Source organism: Achroia grisella, unplaced genomic scaffold (genome assembly GCF_030625045.1).
Source record: "Achroia grisella isolate CSIRO2021 unplaced genomic scaffold, CSIRO_AGI_Agris_v1 utg782, whole genome shotgun sequence".
Classification (NCBI taxonomy): domain Eukaryota; kingdom Metazoa; phylum Arthropoda; class Insecta; order Lepidoptera; family Pyralidae; genus Achroia; species Achroia grisella.
The window spans coordinates 903,586-930,035 of record NW_026713022.1 but is presented as its reverse complement, the minus strand read 5'-3'; the positions used below and the strand labels follow the sequence as shown (position 1 = coordinate 930,035).

Sequence of the window (26,450 nt, the reverse complement as noted above, 5' to 3'; positions counted from 1 at the left end):
CAGCATACAACTGCGATTACAAGTACTTACCATCTAACAGTAAGCTGTAATCTTGCAATCTATGTTCAACTAGCACCTACATACACGCGTGGGTGCCTGTTAATGAGACCAGTTCACACACACTGTCAAATGTTAGACAAATGGTTCAGCTCCTCATTTTACTACTAACATAATTCAGGCTAGATGGACAGTAATACCCTTTCATTTTATAATTACATTGACAGGTACTATATTATCCGCAGTATTTACTTTCGCAACATGTGGGTAACCCATTTAATTGAAAATATATAGTTACGTCCAATAACATCTTAAATTCTATTACAAGTAGATATGAAATATCTGAAAATCTATTATTATACTTATTTATTTCGATTCTATATTGGGAAAAAAATATGATTATGTACCTACTTCTTTGTCCCGATCCCAATTTCGAGAATTATGTTGTTGTAGGTTATGTTTCAGTTTAGCGGTTTCTACACGTATAGTTAAGAAATGAAAAGTGATAGTTTTAAGTCATTTATTTACACTAAGATATGTAATTTGCAACATTTTTTTTAAATGTTTTGGTAGCAATGATGCTGGTGGTCACTATACTCTCCCAAATTTGAATTTTTTTCCAAGAAAGGAATGTGTATTATTGTAAACATGTACAACCATATTTGAAAAGATTACGAGCTGAATTTCTTGTCAGTTCTTCTAATCTCGAAGGCATTTCGAACTGACGGTAGATTTGACATATCATAAGAGAGTATAACCTACCTACATGAATAAAGATATTTTGATTTGATTGATTGGAATCCCACAATTGACAATTAAAAATACTATTAGACGTTAAGCTCGCCCTATATACAATTCAATTCTCTATACAGAATGTAGAACAAAATTCACGTATTTATAATAATTTTATGTTCAAATTATTATAAATACACAATACACATATTTAAAATAATTTTTTGTTCAATATATCAAATTGATTCTTCTACAAATATTTTTAGCATATAATTTCTCATTGTAATGGCAATAATATACAATTGAAAGAGTTGCGTTCAAATATGCAAACCTACTTGTTCACACATTATTTATTTTTTAAAGCAATTCAATGCACAAATAAACAAATAAGGTGTACATGGCGGAGTTAATACCTTGAGGCATTTTCTCCCAATGAACCACAGAGCATATAGAGATTCATTTTTTCATAACACTTTGTTGCACTAACATAGAAAGGACATGAACAAAATTAAAACATTAAAAATAAAATTATGCACATAAAGTGATCTTATAGCTAATGATCTTAAGCAATAAAACCTTATTTCTAATTTCTAATGCAATCCCTTCTATAGTATACAAACTTTTTTTTTTTTTTTATCTCAGGACAATTCACACAGCGCCATCTAGACCCAGATAAGCTACCTAAAGCTTGTGTTATGGGTACTAGATAACTGATACAAATACATAGATATTTTTTTTCGTAAATACATATTATACATGGAAAACACCCAGACCGATACAAACAATCATACTCATGAATACAAATATTTGTGCCGTGCGAGGAATCGAACCCGCGACCATCGGACGTAAAGCGGTGTGCTAGACCGCTATACCACCGAGGTCGTCAAACTTATATCTGTTTAATATGATTAAAATCTTATAGTTTTTCCTCTTGAAAATAATAGTTTAGTCCTCATGATCATTCGTAATCATAAATAAAATGACATTTGAACAAATGACTTGCAAATCCTTTTTACATCATCTTCAATCCCCTCTACTTGTATCGAAACTATGCCGTGGGAACACCATTGTGATGTGAGTTACAGTATAAAAATTCAGCTTTCTCGCCGCGCTGTGCTTCCGTTGGGCGACCCGACCTGCAGATAACATCTCAGATGGCCGATATCCCTCGCGAAACGACCGAATGACTCACGCTCGTCGTAACCACGGATCCCTCGTGGATAGATCCGTATCCGCATATCATAATAGATGTGGTAATCACTGTCCTTAACTTTGAAGACCTACTTAAACTAGATGATATACTTGCCTGTAGTAGGTAGTCGAGAAACATCATTAATATTAGTCGAATTTATGTAGATAGTTTATCTATTTGTACATTACATACTCAAACTAATGAATAAGGAAAAGACAATTTATACTTAAATATCTTATATCTACATTTTAATATGAAATTGAAAGATTAAGAAGGAACTGGATAGCAACTATAACTAAAAATAGTTCAAAATTTAATATATTCAGATATTATCACTGTATAGTTAATAAATACAAACTCAAAACCATGTGATCTCTTGTAAAAGTGACTGCCAATATTTTGGCAATCTCATCTGTATCAACTGAGGAGTTGTTAATAAAACGAAGATGCAGACGAATACACTCTTTTTTTATCGTAATTTCCAGTAAATATTTGAAATTACCTCAAAATACTAAGAATTCTTAATTAATACCAAAACTTGTAAATCTATTTTTTATGTCATCACTATGTTAAGAACTTTTCGACGTTGATAATTAAAAAATTAACCTAACCCAATATATTGTACTGTTGGTACTCATACGTTACGTAGTATTCTCAGAGTTTTCACTTCAGATATTTATTGTTCTGAGAAATTAATATACGTAATATAATTGACTAATACACGTATCGAGCCATTTGCGCAGAACTGGTTTAGCGGCGTAACGCGGTAGCAGACGGCGGGGCTCCGGTTAGTCATCAACAAGTGCTCCGACACCAACTAACGCTCAATCATCAATATACTATAATCAATTCGTGACGAATTGATCTCATATGTATTTGTAAGTAGAAGTGTCTAAATTAAAACAATTTTGATTGTTCAACTGACTAATCTGACGCGGCTAGCCTCTGAATTGATTGTAACTTTATTACTTCTTGTGACGTAAATATTTTTATTTACAGTCTCCAATGGTTCCCATAATTTATACTTGGACCAAATTCGGATTGCTTTAGTATGAATCTGCTTTCGTTGCAGGTAGAATATACTGTATACTGTAGATACTCTTTTGTAAATTTTTTGCCAACAAAATTCCCTCGCCTAAAATAATTAATTAATCAGAACTAGGCTTAATTCATATGAAATTAGGCTCTTATTAAGCTCCTTACTTGTATATTAAAAACCATTTATTTATTTTCATCATTTAACATTACACTGATACAATTATTGAATATATCTCTACTGTGATTTAAGTAAATAATAGGTTATAATATGTTACACCTACACTACCTACTGTACTACTTTTTCATGTAAAAAATTTTAATTTTAATAAAATCGTTAGTATATATTTCTATTATTTCCAACGCTAAAATAAAACCAAAATGTTTTCTCTTTCTATTAGTTTAGATGAAACTAAGTCCAAATTACCCTTAACAAAGGCTAGCACTATAACCCTAATCATTAATTGTATGGAAGGGGATCAACGTGTCCTTTTTTACTATATTGATTTAACAATCGATCATGCTAACACAATATTTCGCAATATAACTTGAATGTGACTCATCATGGATGAGGCTTCCCTAGCTTCTGTGTTACTTAATGGTTAAAACCCGTTTTCACGATACACTAACTTATGAATGTAGCGATAAAGATATTATGAACCTTTTGATATAAATATATTGATATATATATGTATATATCAAATGATGAAATATCTATAAATGTTATGTTGTCCTATCTAATTAATATTTATGCCAAATTTTATGAAGTACTAAGCGCTGTTTCTAATGTTCAAGCATTCATTTTTTTAATATAAATAAAATACTTTAAATTTCATCTACTAAAAATTTAATGTTTTCTATGTTGATAAAATAATTAGGGAATTAGTTAAATACTTTTTAACTTAAGTTTAGTTTCAGTTAAGTAACTGTATGGAACAAAAAGAATCGTTATCAAATCATTAATATAATTATACTAGTGATCAATATGCAATGTACTAAGTGGGATAATGCCCTTCTCTATGGAATTAAGAAAACCTTCTTGTTTTCCTTCTTTCTTCGTACTAAAACAAATCAACCACATAAAAATAAGTTACAGTGAAATGAGGTTTGATCATTAAAACAAAAACAAATTATTGTTCAATCATTTATTACCATTGATCTACACAATGAAATAAAATACATACATACATAATGTACTGTAGTCAAAATATTATATTATACATCATTCCTGTGCTCTCCTGAGCTAAACCTACATCAAAATAATATATGGATTTTCAGACAACAACTAACGACAGATTAAAATCTTAAATAAGTCTCTGCCCCCTTATATTGGCACAATGAAACTTTGGACATTATTTTTTATTATTTCTAAAACCTAATACATTGTAACAATAACTAGACAAAAACAGAAAATATATAATAACAAATCTGCATTCAGACTCTCCACTTATCAAAATGCGATAATTAGGAGATGGTAAAACTATATGATCTGAGCGAATAAATTACTATCAGCATTCTGTAACCATTGCTTTTGAAACATGATGCTTATGATTGATGACATGACATTGATGCTTATTTCCCCCAGTGTCAATCGATTCCATGGCATTTAAAACGTAGACAAGTATTACTAAATTAAAATCTACAAAATAAAATGGGATAGGAATACTTGGAATAGTAATTACGAGGTGTAAATGCCATAGAAGTCCAAAATACAACGCGATACGGTCCAAAATTGCTTACCCCAGACGAAACATTCGATTATGCTTCTCAATGTTTTGACTATTTCGTATTCATGACGTAACAAATGTAATGTTCTTTCGTTACTGGGTTTTCTTTCCCTTGTAGTTACGTACATCTTTTTCTTCATGGATTCGTATATCTTTATATCAAAGTCTGACAATGCCTGCAATTAAATGTCAATTTTAAAAAACAATTGGGCAATTTTCATTATTTCTGTATAACTGTCTAAAAAGTGACCATCGATTGTGTAAAAAATTGTTAATGATTAACAAAATATTGGCAATTTCATATTTTCGTCTTTAGACATTCTTTTTGTAATTTAATATAATCTTTAAATACGACGTGTCCACCTCGAAATTTCAAAATAACTTTTTCCAGCATCAAATCTCCAAAATTGTGGGAATGAGATATAACAGAATTATTTTATAGAACTCCTTTTATTTAAATTACAAAAAAAAACATTTACTATGATACAACTTAATGGAAATATCGTATATTTATTTATTGTTCCTTTACCATTTTAACTTTTTATAAACCAGCATAGTTTGTATGGAACAAAAAGAATCGTTATCAAATCATTAATCTAGCTTAGATCTAAAACAAATCAACCACATAAAAATAAGTACATTTTTGATCTGATTTTATTACTTTCCAGTTTTATAGTCATTTTTTTATGTAACAATAACTAGACAAAAACAGAAAATATATAATAACAAATCTGCATTCAGTTATTGTCACAATATATTAAGTATTACTAAATAAAATTATTGAAGCACAATTAGAGATAAGCGTTGTAACTAGGTGTCTTATATGACAGTTAATATATAATATTTATATATCGTGTATAAAGCATCAAATTCAAAATTTCAATGGATATAGAAATAAACTTAGTATCGTATATTTATTATTTTTATAAACCAGAAATAGTCATTTGGTTATTGTCACAATATATTAAGTATTACTAAATAAAATTATTGAAGCACAATTAGAGATAAGCGTTGTAACTAGGTGTCTTATATGACAGTTAATATATAATATTTATATATCGTGTATAAAGACAGTTAAAGTAAATTATTAGAAAACCTTGTCATTTATTTCGCAACAACATCGAAATATGGCAAAGTTATAGAAGAAAATTGTATTTTTCATTATGGAAATTATACATCTTTAATGAAAAATTAAAACTGCGATAGGAGAAAATGGAGATGGTAAAATAATTCAGAAACATATTAGTAATATCATAATCAATTTGCAAAAAAATTTAGATACCGAAATCTTTCATGTAACAAATTATCGTGTCAACAGTAATTATGTTAATGTCATTAAAATTACTACACTTAGTTATAATAAAATGCAGTATTGTAGGGAAGGCACTATTCATAATGGATCATTTATTTGGAATTATTACTATTACTATTATTATTATTTTATTTGCTATTAATTTTTAATATTAACATAATAATTGTTGAAATGAGTCACGCATTCATCTTCCAAATACTATATCAACCTTTTCCCTACCCATAGCACTACAAATTAGGAACAACCCTCAAAATATACATTAAATTAAGCAATATAATGAATGTATTATATAACTTATTAGGCAGGTATTAATAAATAAAAATTATTGGAAACTTATTTGTTAGGGTCTTATAAACGTTCGCGTCTCAAAAAAATGTATATCATTTTCTTAGAACTGTATACGTTCTACGTATCATAAGGTAATAACAATATTTTTAAATATAATATAAATATTATTTTACATTAAAATATAGCTAAGCAGTTAAGCCGTTTAAATGCTACCATCACTATCCTAATAAATACTATTTACAAATCACCAGAATGTTCAGCTTTTATAACCAATATTTTAATGGAATAAATAAACAAATAGTATTAAAACTGTAATAATATCCATCGATGTACTTAGTATTAATTAAAAATAATAAAAAATAATGACAAATTCTATGCAATCACTTATTATGTTTTTATTTGTTTATTTATTCCACATACCAACATTTTCCATGACCATCATTACAACATTCAAGGAGACTTATTTTTTCCAAAAGAAATCCAATATCACATAGACAAAACTTAATTTCAATTTTGATTTTAGAATTTATCTTTGCAACCTTATGAGTTCAACATTCTAACAATAAAATCAAACATTGCAATATCCCATTCTGGCGGTGTTAATGATGAAGCACGAATACTGTTATGTGTGTACCATCCTATTTTAAATTAGAACTGATGACTGACGTCACAATGATCTCGGATATGGTGAATATTACCATCTTAAATACATGGTCTCCTTTGTTGGATTGTAATGTATTTCTCTGTAACAAACAAAATATAATTAAAAGGGAAACTTGCTACAAAGTTCAATAATGACTTCTCAACTGACTTAAAGAGAAGCAAGTTCTGTAGGTCCATTGTATGTATAAAACCTACACATGCGATTTATTCGCCAATTTTTTAACCGATTTTAATTATTCTTTTGTAAATCAAAGGCTCACAAGTGAATCTTATTCAAACTTTGTCTGGATATAAAAAAATATATTAGTTTTCTTTGAAACAAAATATTAAATCACAAAAAAATCTACATTAATGCTTGTAGGGTATATAAAATGTAACACGATCATTATTCTTATTCTGTGCGGTCTCCTTAATAAATGTTTATGATCTCAAAATTAATTTTCAATCAAACAGATTGCAAAAATTATGGGGCTTCACATGACTGCAGCTTCTAATGCTAAACACTGAGTACTTTTATTCATTTCATATTGTGTACTATACTGTGTTGTCAATAAAGAAAATGAATTCTTACTCTAGCATGTAAGAGAGACCGCTGTAGTAGGATCGTGCTTACTCCATCACCTTCACCGCCACAAGCATTGACTACATCTACAACAATTGAGAAAAACATTTATTAGTAATTAATTATTTTTACTTTCAAAAAGGTATATTTCAATAATATGAAATGAATTACATACATGGTAACATATTTATCTTTGTATTCTTTGTTTATACCTTTTTGAAAATAAGTGCAGTGTTAAAGATAGTAAAATAGATCAATACGTACAGTAAAACCTCAATAATATATACACTATGAATGGCAATTCTAATATTCATTTAAAATAATTTCACATGCCGAAAGGTAAAAAAGTTAATTCAGTGCAAAAAGTAAATTTGGAATGTGCAATTTTATTAAAGTTAGTCCATCGGTTACCATTAATTCTTAATTTAAAATTACCGTTACCATAAACAAGAGAAAACGTTAACAATGCCTATTGATAACATTCAGAAAAATGTCACTGTTAATTTTCTAAGAAATAAAAAAGGCCGTACGGGCTTCTAATTCCATTTTTAAATAAGATTTATTTTTTCGTTTTAAGAATGAACACGAGTTCATTCATTGTAACGGATTGTTTTGTTCCACAATAATGGAAGTTTACAACATACTAAAAGGATTAAGGCCGCAGTCTCTACCAACCCTTTCTTGCTAGAAATCTAAACCATAACTAATTAATTACTTAATTCTCTGACGACTAAACATGGAACTTAACTAATAGTATACATTTAGAATAGACCCGCTTACCTACTCCGAATAATAAAAAAAACAAAATAGTTTTTGTTTTCTATTGTTACTAAAATGTATAAATGCTTCTATTGCCAATTATTCCTAAATAGAGAGAATATTCAACCGACTTTGAAAAGTCGAGGTGTTAGATTGGATCTTAATAGTTGCATGAAATCTTACGGTAGGTACATAATTAGTTTTTAAGATTTCCCCAAAGAAATAACTTCTGATTCGTCTCAGCAACGTTGCTGACGTTGCTGAGACGCCTCAGAAGTTATTTCAAACTCAAAGGGCGATTTTTTAATATAAACAAAAATATTATTTTGTTTATATTGAACAATCGCCCTTTGCTAAAAACCTACTATTTGTTTTCGAAGTGAACTCGAAGTGTCAAGATCTCGATGCGGGACAGCAGTGTAAAGGCCGTAGGTGACAGAACGGCATTTATTTCACTTCCGCGCGATACAGCACTGGGTTAGTTCGTGAGCGCACACCCTGTATATGCCAGTGTGGGAACAGTGCGCTTTTGTTTTATATACAGGTTGATATTTATCTATTAACATGAATATTAATCTTTAAGTTAATAATAGTGCTAACATTAATAAATTATTTCTTTTTACGAAATTTAAATTACGTTAATGTAGTTATATAATATCATGATAATTATAATATTTTATCATTCAGACGCTATTTATCTGTGATAAAGCAACTTACCCATAATTTACATTTTAACTTGGAATAAAATGAAATAGTTTTTTCATTTTATTTAACGTTTAATGAACATAAATATTGACTATATGGAAGTTAATTGAAATGTTAAAAATAAAATATAGTGGAATTTAGAATCTCCTTCTAGACGTGTATTATAATACGGCCGCTAATATTGATTTATTATTACTTTTAGATTTTTTTTAAGAACAGTTGAAAAAACCTGTACAAGCGTATCTATGAGTATATCTGCCTAATGGGTATCCTCCTATATAATGTGAACATTTCTCAATGGACGCCTAATTAACCGCGTTCAGCACCTCGACGCGATCCGCGAACAATTGTGTGTAGTAACTGTGCAATCACCATCTACATGCCTAAGAATCTTTAGACTTTACCAGCTATTTTTGCTGGTAATCTTAAAATCTTAGTTAAAAAACACAATAATATCTATTTGATTTTAAAATAGAAAGGTTTCTATTTTTAAATATAAAAATTAATAACACATGGTTTATTTGTGAATAGATATGTCCATAAATACAAAGAATGTATTTACGGAAATGCCTATTAACGAATACACTATGTATTTACTGTTGGCGATATAAAAATTTATTTAAATAGTTTTGTTTTAAAATAGTATTACTAAATCTAAAAATAACACAATTCTGAACAAATAGAAAATCTATATTGCTATATAAAAGTAACTATACAGAGTTATGTACTCTTAATATAATTTATATTCACACAAAATATAAAAGTGAGTTTTTATTTTTGCCTTGTGCCTTCACTAATTGGTATGTTGCATATGTCACAACAATAATCAATGAATAGAATATAATCGATATCACGTCAACTCGATTCACATGTGCTATGCACTCAGAGGGAATCGAGCTATCGATGTTCGGATAAGCTCGATCGCGAAACTCCGCATGCACCGATGACCCACTGCGCTAACTATATGGGACATCGAAATCTAAATGCTACTTCGAATCTTAATTAAGTGTATTGCTGGTGTTAGTAATCTCTATACTACGTGATCGACATTTTGTCAATTTATATTTATGACTTGATTTCGTTGATTGAAACACCGATAACAAATTAAATGAATCGGTAAGACTTGTAAATTTGCTCATGGCAATTGTATAGCCGAAGATATCGACAGTTGACTATTCTACATTTGATAACATTTGTATTATTAAGCTTTTATTTTCTTTTTTTATTTTTTTAAACCCCGGTATACATTTTATTATTAAGTACTAATAACTATTAATTCAATTATTACTTAGACGTGATTAAAGCTCTTTCAAGTATTTATAAAAAAATATTAAAGTAAAATCCGAGTACACGTAAAAAAAATTGAAGTCATAAGATTATTTCCCACAAAAAACCCTACTGTCAGTCACGGCAACATTTGTATAGGTCAATAATTATTAATAGGTATGTTCATATATTATGTGTGTATATAATGAGTTCCGTATGCATGTCAGAGGTCTTTCATTACAGTCATATCAAACAACCTTACATTTAGTAAAGCAATCGGTAGCGGAACTTACTGCCGACGGCATTCACGTCTCATGCAGGGGGTCGACGTTTCACACGCAATATTTTACATGAACGTAAGTACTTACGTAGTACGTACCCACTTATGGACCTGTATATGTCATAGTCACATACCGTGAATTGATTCACGTGAATTAGATACGTTTATTATTAATATTAGTATTATTAAGGTACCTTTGAAATAAATCTGCTGAGCGAGTTGTAAAAAAAAATGTTCTAACAATTTATTATTTTAAGATTACGATTATTAAGTATATCATTATGGGTATTTAAATTATTATTGTAAATGAAACATAAAAAATATGAAGTATTTTGCTACTAAATTGCTTAACAACTGTTAAGGAGATCCCCTACAACTAAATTATAGTTGTAAATATATAAATCTAAGAGGATTATACTGGAGAAAAATAATTTTAGTACGTGTATATATGAATATCTATAGATACTATATTCGTGGAATTCTTATATCTTATATGAATCGATATTAAATCATATCATGAACATTTCAAAATTAAACTGGTAAATACGGAATGAAAAAAGAAGAAAGCATTAACTCCATGTTCGAAACTCTAGGTAACATTACAAAAAAAATGCATATCGGTCTAAGTAAGAGACTAGATACAAATAATAAAATATATCGACATCACAGTTCGTACTTTATCGATACATAGTGGTGTAATCAGGATAACTGTTGCACAGAATTTATGACATGACATTTACGGATCCCTCTGTAACCTTTACTAAAATATGACCGTACAGTGTAACCGCTAAGTTGTAAAACCTAAATAGGTAGGCCATCGCATACATGGTCCTACCGACAAATTGCCGTAATTTCATCACGGTACGGTTAAGCGTGGTGCACATTGTTGTTCCTTGTACGGGCGGCGCATAAACTGCAAATTATACCGCAGCAGTCACGTGTGCCAGACTCTGGTGGGCTACCGTCCGCGTTCGCACAGTTTCGGAAGCATTAGGGCCCATTAAGCACCGTTAACACACGAGCTCGTCACGAGCTCACGACTCGCATGCAGCGTGAGCGATCTATCGACCATCTCGCGGTAGCAGGATGGGGATCGCGTATTCCACTAAGATTCACACGGAACTGTTGCATCCGTGTGTACTCAGGTTAAAAACCGTTTTTCTTGAAACGTGTTTTGTTGTAACGTTTCAGAAAGGTACATATGATTACTACTTATTAATTAGTCTTCACGAGTAGGTATAGTTGCGATTTCACTGTTCTGTTTTACTGTCTTTAAATAGAACAATTCATCAATTACACTATTATTTATGTTTACATGTTATTTATTTGGTAATTCTATAAATTATGTATTATATATATATACAACAATATATTTATAGATATTTTAATAGACATTGGAACAGGATGGTTTTAAAATTTAAACCTTGATATATCAATCTATAACATCACACCTCACAAACATACAACTGATTAGAATACGTTTGATTATTATTTATCAATTCAACTCAACGAGGTATAATTTCTTCACATTTTCTGAATATTTTTTATTACATTCATTTTACTTGTCTAATATTTTATATAGACTACATATGTTCAGTTTGCGGTTTCTCAGACGCGTGTCACCTACATCCATCTCGTTTGGTGTCACTTTCGTAAGTCTCGTCGTTCCGGACGAGATTTGCATTAGTTAGGGTCGCGACCCCGGCGGTAACTCGCTACCACCACATTGTATGTTAATTGCGGATGACAAACTGCCGCTGGAATGTCGACGACAATCTCGTCTGACACGCGGACGTGTGAACGCACCTTCATGATTTAAGAAGTTTAATGAACTCATAATTATATCCAAACAGCAGTATGCCGTGGATTCAAATGGATGTAAGTACCGATCAAGAAATTCAGTTTTTTTAATGATAGACATTTAATGTAGTAGGTATTATATAACATTTAATGTAGTTCATAGTCCTTATAGTACGTTACAGCTCAATTCAGTCCCATAATTATTATTTGTAGAAATTTTAATTTATAAAAAACTATGCAAAGTTTTATTCTATCCACATTTAGGTATAACGTATACTATAGTGAATCAGCGTTGTCTGACTTGATAAGTAGGTACTTAAGGACTATTTTCTATGTTGTTGTCATAACTGTTACAGCAAAAGTACTTACATTCTGTAAATTTCTCCTAAAGAAACAAAATAAATTCGTCATTCGTTTTACTGTCATTGTATTAATTCTGTATTTTTATATAAGTACTGTATTATTATTTTATATTTCAACACATTTTCACAAATGACGTCATTTTTCAATTATAACTTACACATATGGCCATTGTTTTTTATTTATATGTTGATATATTGACAGTTATAGTAGAAGTGTGAAACGGCTCTTTTTTAAGCAACAGTAATTAATCTTCTGTGTTTGTTTACACGCCGCTATTATCTGATTTAAATTATTTTATGATACGATAACATTGTACAAATATGTCCCGGTTTTAATTGCTCGCATCTCTGTAATGTTTACGGCGTGTTCTCTCAATGCCGTGGGGATTTCGTCTTTATGTTACGTCGCCGTGGAATTTTCATATACACTCGGAAATACACTGTAATATTGTTACTATAAGTAACAATATTACAGTGTATTTCCGTGAAATCTTATTCTTACTAGGTCTAAATTATTTAAATTCCCTAAACTAGAAACTAATTTCTTGGACGTAATATATATTCCAATATTTTTTTTTTGTGAAATCTTACAATATGTCTGAAATCGTACGTGCTCAACAGTACTTTTTGGACTCAACATTTTTAATATTGAGTCAAAAAAAAAACTATTGTCTTAAACTTGTATTAATATTATATATAAAATTGTATTAAATTATTATTGGAATAATTATAAAATCAGAGGTTAACACGTGAAATTCTGTATGTAATTATTATTGCAAACGATTTTAACGCCAAAAATCTTATAGTGTAAACCATGCTTTAGAACGTAAAATTCAAATATTGGTTATTTTCTACTAGTTCTTAATTTAAAAATATTTTTATTTAACAAATTACATAAATACTTACGTACTCCTACTTCTAGATAGTGATCATACAGTTACTCAACTCCGTTAAGGTATTACTAGTGAATAGCGTCTAATATGAGACAGATGACTGCTCCCGTGATCCACTAGACCCTAATTCCTACCGAGCTGATTTGCCGCAGCCTTGTCTCACCTGACCACGAACAATGTAGGTTGAAAGGAATCGCGCCTTTAACATCACAATTAAGTTTTCAACAGGTTTTCATATTTATTTAGTAGCAGTATTTAATAGGAAGGAGCATTTATTTTATTACAAATGCCTATTATCAATTTTGGAAAATGTAATTTGGAATTACTATTGGACTTAAGGAGAATCATTATAATGACATTTCATGATATTATTACATGTAAAGTAGTATATGTCTAGTAACTACTGCTTTGGTTGTAGGCAATTATATTCAGTTTTGTATCTTTAAAAAACATTAAAACACGTCATATACGTTCTACTTCGCTTATTTTGATGTTATAAAATATTATTCCAATTATTTCGAATATCTAAATAATTTTTATTACTGACTAATTTCTTAAATTTTGATAAGTTTTAAAAAAAGAACACCACCAATTATTATTAAAATTAAAAACAAAACACCAGTTGCGGAGAAATAATTTGAAAATGGAACTGACCTGTGTTGGCGCAAGTTATCCTGCCTCTTGAAGCTTTTCCCACACACCTCGCAACTGAACGACAGTTCCGGGCTCTTGTGGGTGCGTTCGTGGATCATCAGGTTGTAGGACTTCGTGAACCGGCGCTGACAGTATTTGCAGACGAACTCGCATTTTGGGCGCAGCTTACGCCTGAAATCCCTGGTGTGGTCTTCGTCGATCTGCATCACAGCGAACATTTTGTCTGGTCTATGATGTGAAGCGTGCGACGGGCGGGGCTTGAACGCCTGTATCAGAGTGATAGCTTATCAGATAACTGCATGCGTTCAAAAATCGACTCTACTGCATAACCGAAGGGTTTACATTACGTTGCTATTGAAATTTGGGGCAGGATTCAAATATGCATAAGTACTTACTAGGATGTATTCATAGCCGTGTTATGACTACACAACCCAAGTAAATACCTACACATTTTTTTTTATAATTACAAATTTTTATTCTGCTCAATATAAAAATTAATTTAAATTTTAACTTCATCCAACCGACAGTGGCACGCAAAAAATGATAATGTTTTTGTTAGTTGAAAAACAGTTGTTAATATTATTAAACTTATTATAGTGAATGATACGTGTCAATCTAGAGACTTTAATTATATTCTGTGTAAGTATATTGATAGTAAACATGCAAGAAGTATTAAGCAAGGACAACCATACCATACTTGACCTGGGAGTCAAAGTAATTTTATATGTCTACCTACTTGTAAGTGCTTATTAACCATCTATATTGAACATTTAGTACAAACATCAGCAGATTATTAATATCATCATTTACTAAACATGTTTACTAAATAGATAACCGTTCAAGAATAAATTAATAAAGTAATTTATTGATATTTACTTAAATTACTACATACGCACCTTTGAAGCGGCAGTTAGAATATAGATATTACTCAACGAACGTATTTATTAACACTTTCACTATAATATTTATGACAATGAACATAAAAAACAAAAAAGTTCTTATGTAACCAGCGTTAGATTTTAAAAATGGAACACTAAAAATTTGAATATGGAACGTCAACGATTAATGCAGACTTAAAGAGACTAGATGTGTCAACAATAAACGTGTGACCAACAGCGGGTGCGTTTAGCAACTGCGCTGGCGAGAGGGTGCGGAAACTACTGATAACGTTACACGGAAGGCGCAAGCCCCCACCACGTGCGCACGAGTGAATGAACAGGTAGCGCCACAGTAAGCTGATGGCTGTAAAGGAAAATGATGCACTGACGCAATAGGTGTTTTATGCTATGTTTATGAATTCATAAATATTTTTTTTTAGATTGCAACATGTCCATGATGCAAACACGTCATATGTCATGTTTGTTTGCACTATCATAATCATCACCAATATTTTTTTATGTTGAATATTCACCGGACTACCATTTATTGAGAATTTTCTACATAACATGATTTATATCCAATTTTAATTTCAAATTTTGTCCGATTCTAGTTGTTATAACTATAGATTCGTTAATATCTTTGTTAAGATTTTTCGAATAGAGACAATTGTTATAGATACAGAAGAATAAGTTCCTTTAAAGAACCGATTTTAATCTGAATAAATTAGTATAGTAACATGGACATAGAAACAAATCCTATTTTTGAAGTTCTACAGTTTTAGTTCCGAATATTAAATATGTAATATGTTTCAGTCAAATGTCACTTAAAATATAAGACTTATTACTCTATTAGCAGTTCTGTCGGTGGGAACCCAGCCGGTGGCTTGCGGCGCTACCGTGGTTTTCACTCACGAAATACCCGACCCCCACTTATTTGGGTACCGGTACTGTCAGTAATTTATGATGATTTTCGGCTTCTGTCATTACCGCGACCTCGGGGCAAGTACTCCATTACCACTTTCTAGGAAACGCACAATCAGGTATTTAGAAAAAAGCAACAAAAAAATAAAAAAAATATCGTATATACATTTTTAAAAGTTCTAACGTCTTCTTCTAAGACTATCGAAAATCCAAAACATATTTTTAAATGTCAAGTTACAATAAAAATTGACTACAATTATTACGTAATAATCATAGATAAAGTTATAGACAAACCTAATAATAATGTAGATAGCTTTTCCAGAAGTGAATAAATCTACGATGCCATTCATATATAAGCAGTAAAATATTTAATCTCAAAGTTTCATGAAATTTCTATCATCCTAAATATTAATTTTAACTTCTTTTTATTTTCAAATATTATTCAAATTTCGCTCGCCAAAGCTATAAACTTTGAATTCTTTGAAACAACCGTGAAGCGGCACTTACGGCTCGTTTTATAGCTGCGTAACTCCATTCAAACTATCACAATGTCCGTCACGGCCATAATATTTAAAACAAAAACGAATATGAGTTCGATAAGCATAGTTGCACCACATGACTGATCATAATAATATACTCAAGTCAAGAAATTTGTACAAAATATAATAGACACAATAAGCACACCATATCGTTAATTCGCGCGTAATAATACTCGAGTACCTAGATCACAGATACCAAACTAGGTACTTATGCTAAATAAAAAAAAATACACTTGCACGTAAACCGTATTATACATGCATAGTATTATCTTAAAACTTTTAGTCTTTACATCATAATGCCTTTTGCCTTTTTACACTATTAAAAAAACATGCCAAACTCTTAGTTTACGATATCTTTATTTAAACATCACGACAGATGAGACGCACCCGAAATCGCAAAAAGTGTTCTTGACATTACCATATACGTACAAATCTCGGCTTTGTACTCAAAGAATACCAGTTAAATCCCAGTGATAAGCCGTTTACTACATTTACGAGACCTCTTTAAAACCGAATTCCAACATCAAAGGTAGCGTTAGTTGATTCTTAAATGAAATGTCAAATGATTAGATCAAGTGTCTGGTCCTAACAAAACTAGTTAAAACTAGACATAAATCTTTGTAAAATAGTTTCCGAAATCAATACAGCTGATACTTTTATTTATGTTGTTATCACAACTCTGAATAATATTGATATAAATCTTTACTTTGATACATAACGTTTTTTATCATAAATCACTAAAAACACATCACGAAATAAATTTTATACCGTGCTATTGTATTTCTCTAATATTATTACTAGACTCGGAAAACATTTGATCCAAACCACAAAAGCATTCGCATGAGTTTTATAGCTACTCGGAAAATGAAAGATTACATATTATACGAGTACCTATGTATAATATAAAGACACATTTAATATGTCTAAGCACGGCTGTAAAGACATCAAATTGATCAAAGCGGAGGTGGATTATTCTTAATTTAAAGTAAGCATTCTTTCCAAATAATAAAAACTTATAATATTATATATAATTTATAGATATTTACTAAATTATATAGACTTCCAAAATTAGAAAAGAACAGTGCAATGCAACTGAAGTACATGCGTGTAAAAATTGCCATGGTCTGTACATTGGAATATTATCAAAATCCGGATTTTCAGATTATATTGTACTAATTAATAATAAAACTACGTTTATTTAAGATAACATCACACTTTTATCTATGAAATTACATACATATTATAAAATAACTTTACCTAATTAACATAACGGCGTATCCATTTTATCATTCGTATCTAAATATTACTTCTAAACAAACTTTTTAAATAAACATATCTTTTCATTGAATATGCACTAAAGTACACAACAGAAGATCTACTAATAAACTAAATAGATGTTGAATTTTCTATTACTTATATAGCTTATTTAAATCAGTCCACGCGGATCTTCGCATGAGTCATTGGACCACAGACCCCATATCTTATAGACATTCTTCAAAATGTATTCAATGAGTGAGTCAGAACAACAACTCACTCCCTTGAACTATTGACACGTATGCCGTTTTCAGGTAACATGCAGTGATTTATTGACGTGTTAGAAAAAAACCCAGGTCACCAGAATTACCTGAATTTTTACCGATGATTTTGATGTGAAAATGACGTAGATATTATAGTAACTGTGACGTCAAAATGTAGTTAGTCAGTGTACTTTACTAGGATTTGTAATCAACTTTATAATTCTATATTATTGGAATGCATTTGGTACTTAATAAATAATATTATTTCACCTTTTGTTTCAAATAAGGAGAATGGCTTGAGTAGCGAACGTAAGGAATCCTATAAACAACATTGAAGTTAGACTAAAGTGTATTTTTTACAAATAAAATCTATACAATCACTTAACAAGTTTTTTTAATTACTTTAAGTTTGACCATATAGATATTTTAATTATTATTTATAGGAATGGACCAAATTTACTAAGGTATCTTAGTTCTCCAAAATGGCAAAACAAAAGAAGTCATATGCCACCGTATTCTGTTTTTTCACTGCCATATCTCACTGCTAAAACACAGCTTATAAAGCTTGCTTAATGGCTGAAATACGTTAGACACAGGTGTCCACGCATACCACTTTGTATTATTTGTATATATACAAAGTATTCCTCGGACAAAATTAAAAATTATATATTTACTTACATGTCATTTAAATATAGCATGTTATATCATATGTTCATGTATTATTGAGAACATATTACTTAGAATATTTTTTTTTATCCAGAATAAAAGTATTATAGTAGTAGTAAAAATAGTAAGAGTAAGTTTCATTCAAGTTCAAATTAAATTTAATATATATTTTTAAATTATTTGACTGTCAGTTTTTTAGTTTATGACATGTTATTTGGGACACCGTTGTCCTAATAGACTGTCGGAATTCCGCAAAACATTAACAGCATTTGCACAATATTTACGTAACACGGTCGCAAACGATATGTTTACGGTTCGAGTTGATATTTATCGTACAATAAAAGCCCACAGTTATGATGCGTCACATAAACGTGAGAAATCTGCGGTTTTGTATGTTTCGAAAGCTCTGACTCATTAAGTCATTAATTAGAATATTTTGCTAAGAACACCACATGACTGTGAAAGTTTTCTTGAATGGAAAAACAAAATAATAATTACTAATTACTTATTATTCAACTAGTAGTTTGCAGACGCAGTCTATTGATGTTAATCAAATAACAAATATATATAATAGTTATCAAAACGCCATCTTTTATTAATTAAAACTTACAATTAAAATTAACAATAGTAGAATACACGTATTTAAAATTAACAAGAATAATTATAAGATTTAACGTTTTCGGTGTTATTTTTCTAAGATTAATTAGCCTATATATTGAACCACATAGTCTTAAAAAAATATCCTAATTCTACCAGCCGTTTTACGTAAAACCTTAATACATCTCGAATTTATTATATGTAAATATAGATATATACATATTTACAAAAGAATAAGAGAAAATCAAGTATTTAAGAAGTTATAGCCACTCTATACTTCAATACAATGGGACTGCATCTCACTACTTAGTAGTACATACATTATTAGTCATTTCAGTTCATTAACAACATTGTATAACATCTCGCACATTCTCATCATGAATAGGTACAGCATACAATACGCATTTTAATAATTACACACAAAAACTGCCACTTCAAAGATAATTACGCAAAATTCCACAAATGTTTACAATGAGGATTCGTTCTACTAAAGTTATTCAATTGTTAGCAACATTGTAAAGTTTAATGTTGGACATCGCACTACTCTTTTAGTACGATAAATACATTACTGTTCAATATTGTAAATCAATATAATGAATACTTGATTTTATGTCCTATGAAAAAGCAATGGTAAAGAAGTGCAATTAATCTTTAATAACAACTCTTGGTTTATTGTATTCATTACAACTTCAAAGAAATCTTTAAATTTTAAGCAATAAGAATTTTATATTTTGTATAATCCTTAACATATATTGTAATTTATATACTATTCAAGTTATTCAAATAACTAATTGATTTATATTTAAAAACTTAACTTAATTTAATTATTAGGTTTAACGATGTACGATCTGTTCTATTTTAATGTATGTAAGTACATACATTTACGACCAAAATTTAAAAGAGACAATTCATTTTATTATGATCCAAACAATAAGAATTTTATATTTTGTATAATCCTTAACATATATTGTAATTTATATACTATTCAAGTTATTCAAATAACTAATTGATTTATATTTAAAAACTTAACTTAATTTAATTATTAGGTAGTCAATGCTATAAGCCAACATAGGTATCTATTTTTTTTTTATAAATAGAGACGCGCGAGAGCTCTTAGCTCTAAAACATTTATTTTAATTAGTCTAATACTAAATGTACTCGACATGTATTAAAAAATATATTTATAGGTATACCTACATAGGTATGACTATTACTTATTTTTTTATTCTCTATAATCCAGACATAATTAATATAAAATTAATATAAAATAATGATGAGGTTGTAAACATTTTTACAAAATCGTTTTCTTTTAATTATTTTATTACATTGAGGCTATTGTGGCTCTTTCACATATCGCAGAGTCACCGGCGGCGCTCGGGCTTTCGGCTTTCTAGGAATTTGTTGATGTATGCATTGTATTCTACCTATGTTTAATTGGGTAACATTTAATATTGCTTGTATATGTATTAATATTCAATAGAAATAATTAAAAATTTTATTATATTAATATTAGTATTGCAATGTGAAAATGTATTTTTCTATTGTTGTTTGTTATCTCTTGACATCATAAAGACGTGGTGTAATTACAATTGTCATGAAATTTGGCATGCATTTGGTTAGATGGAATATACAAGGATATTTTTACTTGATGAATAATTGGTGGTCGTAAAAACTTTTGAATTTTATTACAAGCCTTGTACAATTACAAATTTCTATTTCGGAATATCCATATATATTTAATGCAATAGTTTCTTATAACGAATCGCCATTCATATTAATAAAATAACTTGATATTGAACATTCTTATCGGAGTTCAATTAATATACTCACGCCACAGATAACATAATATTACATACATACCCCATCCCATACTAGAAAATGGTTCCTTCCTAACTCTTTCTAAAGTTTCAATCATTAAGAAAAATAACACAACTATTTGTAGAAATCAACATCTTTTTCACAATCAAAATTATTCTTTAAATTTAAATAAAATTATCAAAACAAAATGGTTGCGAGCGTTAAAAGCAAAACCGACAACTCCACGTCTAACAGCCGTTTCAGAAAAGGATCATTTGACATCAATAGCATTTGTTCAAGTCCAATATTTATCAAGTTATTGTGTCATTGCTTTCATGATTGCATCTAATACGGTCTATTATAACTGCATTGAGGCTATTGTGGCTCTTTCAATGAGACAGATATCGCAGAGTCAGCGTGATACCGGCGGCGCTCGGGCTTTCGGCTTTCTAGGAATTTGTTGATGTATGCATTGTATTCTACCTATGTTTAATTGGGTAACATTTAATATTGCTTGTATATGTATAAACCAGGTGTATGAAAGAAAAGTTGATGAACAAAATAAAACAATATTCGTATTAAAAATATATTCATCTAATATTTTTGGCATTATTTTTAAGTTTCTTCCAAATACAAGGGGTCTGACATGGGGTGTTATGTACCTACATTAAAAGATAATTTTATGAATGTATGAAAGAAATGTATGTACCTACATTAAAATATAATTTTTGAAATGTATGAGATGTATGAAAGAAATGTATGTACATACATTAATATTCAATAGAAATAATTAAAAATTTTATTATATTAATATTAGTATTGCAATGTGAAAATGTATTTTTCTATTGTTGTTTGTTATCTCTTGACATCATAAAGACGTGGTGTAATTACAATTGTCATGAAATTTGGCATGCATTTGGTTAGATGGAATATACAAGGATATTTTTACTTGATGAATAATTGGTGGTCGTAAAAACTTTTGAATTTTATTACAAGCCTTGTACAATTACAAATTTCTATTTCGGAATATCCATATATATTTAATGCAATTTTGGTAGTTTCTTATAACGAATCGCCATTCATATTAATAAAATAACTTGATATTGAACATTCTTATCGGAGTTCAATTAATATACTCACGCCAAAAAGATATACTCTAATTTTATTTATATTGTCATAGATATCTGTGGTGGTTTTGTAAAATACATTCTTATAACGCATGTCAAATATTTTCTGCTTCAAATGTACCTATGTACTAAGTACTGGAAAATAACAAAATGAGTAAATATATGAAAATTACTTTTCTAAACGCATTATTTCATTTTAACATGTATATATAACTTTTTAAAATTGATTAAACATTTTGTGTACTAAGTATAGTAACATGGATATATTTTCTTCGCCTTTCCCCTAAAAGTTGATATCGCAAATTTTACGCATCACAACTCTATTCGTAATAAAGAATTAAGTATCTAAAAGAGACTTATCTGTGTCAACCCTATTTGGTTGACTGTTCACAACTCGATTATGACCCAATCCGGAATTGACATCGAATCTACTTCAACACGAACATTCCGATTTGAATAAAATTATTATCATCACATTGTTCACCGTTCATCTCGTGCGTTTCAACACGAATTTTATGTTTATCATTCCATTTGACATTTTTACGAACAATGACTTATTACTGTCTCACTCGCACTAATAGTAATCTACGTTGCGGTTACGGGGATGGAATGCAATTGTCGGTTTGTTTTTTTAATTGAAAAATGCGAGGTATGAGCTGAATCACGGTATTATAATTACCGCGTCTGTGGTTCTATGTACAATTGTACATGTTTTTTTTTATTAATGAAAGTAGCAAATAATGGATAATAGACCACTTTATTCAAGCGTATAAAAAAACAACCGTTGAATTTACTTTTAAAATTAGTGCTAAAGGTTAAACAAGAAAAAAAAACACAGGTAACACCTATAATCGATAATAACATTATTTGATAATTAGAGAATACTTCTAAATACCGTTTATAAGTGCCTTTACTCCTTCTTCAATTATGTAAACTTTTATTTAATATATTATATAATATTAAATGAAAAGTTATTTACAATTTTTTAATGAAATAAATTTTAAGTCGTTATTTTTATGTGTAAAGTTAACAAATTTTAAATTATGATTATCTTGGTAGATATTAGTTCAAAGAGATATTCTACATTGTAAGTGTATTTCTTAGTATATACAGCTAAGCATAGCATACCTATCTCTTAGTTTTTTTTTCATTCCGATATAATATCACATCATAGCAATTGTGTATTTAAATAGAATTATAATGACTACTTTCAAATAGTTCATAAATAATAATTTTCGAAGTAGGTAGTAATATTTTATAGAGTAAGTAAATTATAAAGATTAATGGTATCTAGTTATCTTAAATTTCAATCACTACAACGGAACATAAAAAGACATAAAGGCGTAATAATTATACAGGTTAATAATAATAATTTCAAGCCGACTACACTTAGTTGGGTCCAAATTATAATATACAAATGAGCGAATGAGCAGAAATAACGAAACAGTTTATGTACCTCGCGTTCCCACAGGAACGTTATACGATGAGCTTTGAACAGGGGCATACTAGGAGTAGCATTTTGTTAAACTCAATTTATAAATAAACACCTATATCTATATCTTGTTACTGGTTTGCGCAGATGAAATAAAATTTAATTTAATTAAAAAATAGCTAATTTAGAAATGAACTATATACATTTACCTTCTTGTCTATTATATGACTCAGTACTTATATACATTCTATTACGGCATTAGTTAAGAATTTACTGATACCAAATTAATTACTCACACGAGATTGTTTTTTTAATATAAGATTACTGACATAGGACAAGTAATGTGATATTAATTTTATTGATGAAATCAAATCAATATAAAAAAAATCTAGCTTCTAAACAAATTTCACGATCACATTGGTACCTAAACATTATTTATATGTATAGATTTAGTATCAAATCATATCAAATGTAATAATAATCATTAATTCAAGATTCGGTTTATCTGTTTACAAAATTTAATCAATAATTGGGGTACATACATTTAAATGATTAAGTATTAAAAATTGAGCCACCTACATATTCAAATATCTTTACCCCTTGTGACATTTATAATATCACTAGAATCACTAGGTTTTGGCTTGAAAAAAGCATCAAAGTTAAAGTTACAAGCTGATTTTCATATAGATTATATGTACTCATATAATGCTCTATATGAATATCACCCTGAATTTTTTATCAATAATTTTAAGAAACCCATCTTCAGAAGTAGGACGGTATGGTAGTAGTTAAAATATCGTACAACATTAAAATAACAGCGAATTCTACTCAATGCCAGTTACTGTGCGAGAAGTACCAAGTATCTGTGAGTGCCGGCTGATATATTGAGGGCTTCGGCCGAATAGCCCCCGGCGGCAGTGCGCCCGCGCCTCTCTGCGTTCGCTCTGAGTAACTGATGTACCGCATCTCTAGCTCTATATCTTAGTTTATCAACCGACTTCAAAGAAGGAGGTTCTACAATTTTTTTTGTTTTATTATTATATTTTATGTGATTGGAATTACAAACAAACTGAAAGCCCAACTGATGGTGGGATCTTAATAAAAGCTAATATGAAGTAAGATTGTATCAGGAAAACTAGGATAGGAAAAAAACCGACATCACGGGGAATAGCTCGTAGGTATGTAATAAATAACAAAACGCCATTTTAACTAGATTTCAATAGGTTAATTAGATTTTAAACACAACTTCGTTTGTCTGGTCGTAGCTAATTAAATGTCGGATAAAAATAATAAATTATGTTCACATCCATCCCAATAAGTACGTAGGTTACACAATATTTTTATTTAAGTGATGTACTTACAAAAAAAATAACAAACAAACATTTGATATCTATATTCAGGTAATTTTTATATTTTTAAGATAGTAGGGATGTTTACTTTTTATTATAAAAGGGTATATTGATATTACATAAAATAACACCTCCTTATTCAAATATAGAATTGGTAACTGGGGACACCCCTATTGTCACATCCTGTAAGCTACCATGGATGAATGCATTTGCCACTTAATTCGTACTAATATTACAGATTCGAAATATATGTCCGATTAATCAGTATTTTGTAACATAGCCATACATCAAATATAGTCTAATTAAAAAAATCGCACACAGAGAGGCAACATGCATAATAAACATTATTTCTAAAATATAGATAGGTACCTACTACTTACCAATCATAATTTATGTACTCAAAGCCGTGGGATTTGTAGTAGGGGACTATGTAAATTTATACGTGCATAAATAAATTTTACCAAAACAGATGTGCGGAATGTCGACCGGATTACATGTTACTATTATTACTTTTGGGGGGGGGGAAATTATTAGTAATGTAGACTGATGATCGATTTGCTAGGTACCATGTCAGGTTGACCCCACTGGTGCCCCGTCAGCACCACCATTCAATTATAAAAAAGCACTACTTTTAATCACAGCACAAATTCTTCCTTAGGGTCACAAATACATTGGTGGTATGGAAGTAACACTTGTAATAAAACTCTATATAAAGCCAGATGGCCTTATATAGAGTTTTATTACATATATTATCCAAATGGATGGATGACTAGATAGTCAGGATGAAAAGCATAGTCTAAATTCTTCTTTATGCCTAAGAATGCTTTAATGATAGTGAGTAAGTAAAATATCAAAAAAATATCAAAGTTACTCTTCTTAATTATAAAATAAGTACCAAAAGTACCTACTAAGTAAAAAGAACGATAATAATATATATATGTAGGTTCTAAAGCACTTGATAATAGTTCAAACCCAAAATAAAAAAGTAAATCATACATATTCATAATTCCAATGCAATTGCTAGCAGATGAATAAACAATATTAAAACCACACCCTTTTTCAAATTTTCATTATAATATCTCCACAACATGGGTTATATTTAAATGCCCTTCCATAAGGAGGCGCCCTCAGGGAATAATAAGAGGAGGGCGGGCCCTCACAGTAGCAGTTGCACTCACATATATATTCAATTCACATTATATACGTACGGAAGCACTGCTACTGGTTTACGCAGCGCCCAATCAAAGGCAGTAGGTAAAAATATAATTAAATGTATTGACAGAAAGTTTTTCTCTATGATGTATGAAGTTTTATTATCTCATTTATATATACTAAAATATAAGAAAAGTTAAATGATACCAATAATTAAAATAAAAAAACAACTTAAATTGAAGTTTATA

General features: G+C 29.7%; 1 protein-coding gene across 1 annotated transcript in view; it reads right to left on the bottom strand.

Moving 5' to 3' along the window:
• Window positions 1-6,110: 6,110 nt before the first annotated feature.
• Window positions 6,111-26,450, bottom strand: part of LOC131851377 (protein drumstick) — a 29,683-nt gene continuing 9,343 nt past the window's right edge. The window contains exons 2-4 of the mRNA XM_059201871.1: window positions 14,228-14,493; window positions 7,518-7,594; window positions 6,111-7,026 (exon numbers count right to left, since the gene is read on the bottom strand). Of these exons, the coding sequence (XP_059057854.1) occupies window positions 7,570-7,594; window positions 14,228-14,445 (243 nt within the window). The 5' untranslated portion in view covers window positions 14,446-14,493 and the 3' untranslated portion in view covers window positions 6,111-7,026; window positions 7,518-7,569. The remainder of the gene's footprint in view (window positions 7,027-7,517; window positions 7,595-14,227; window positions 14,494-26,450) is intronic.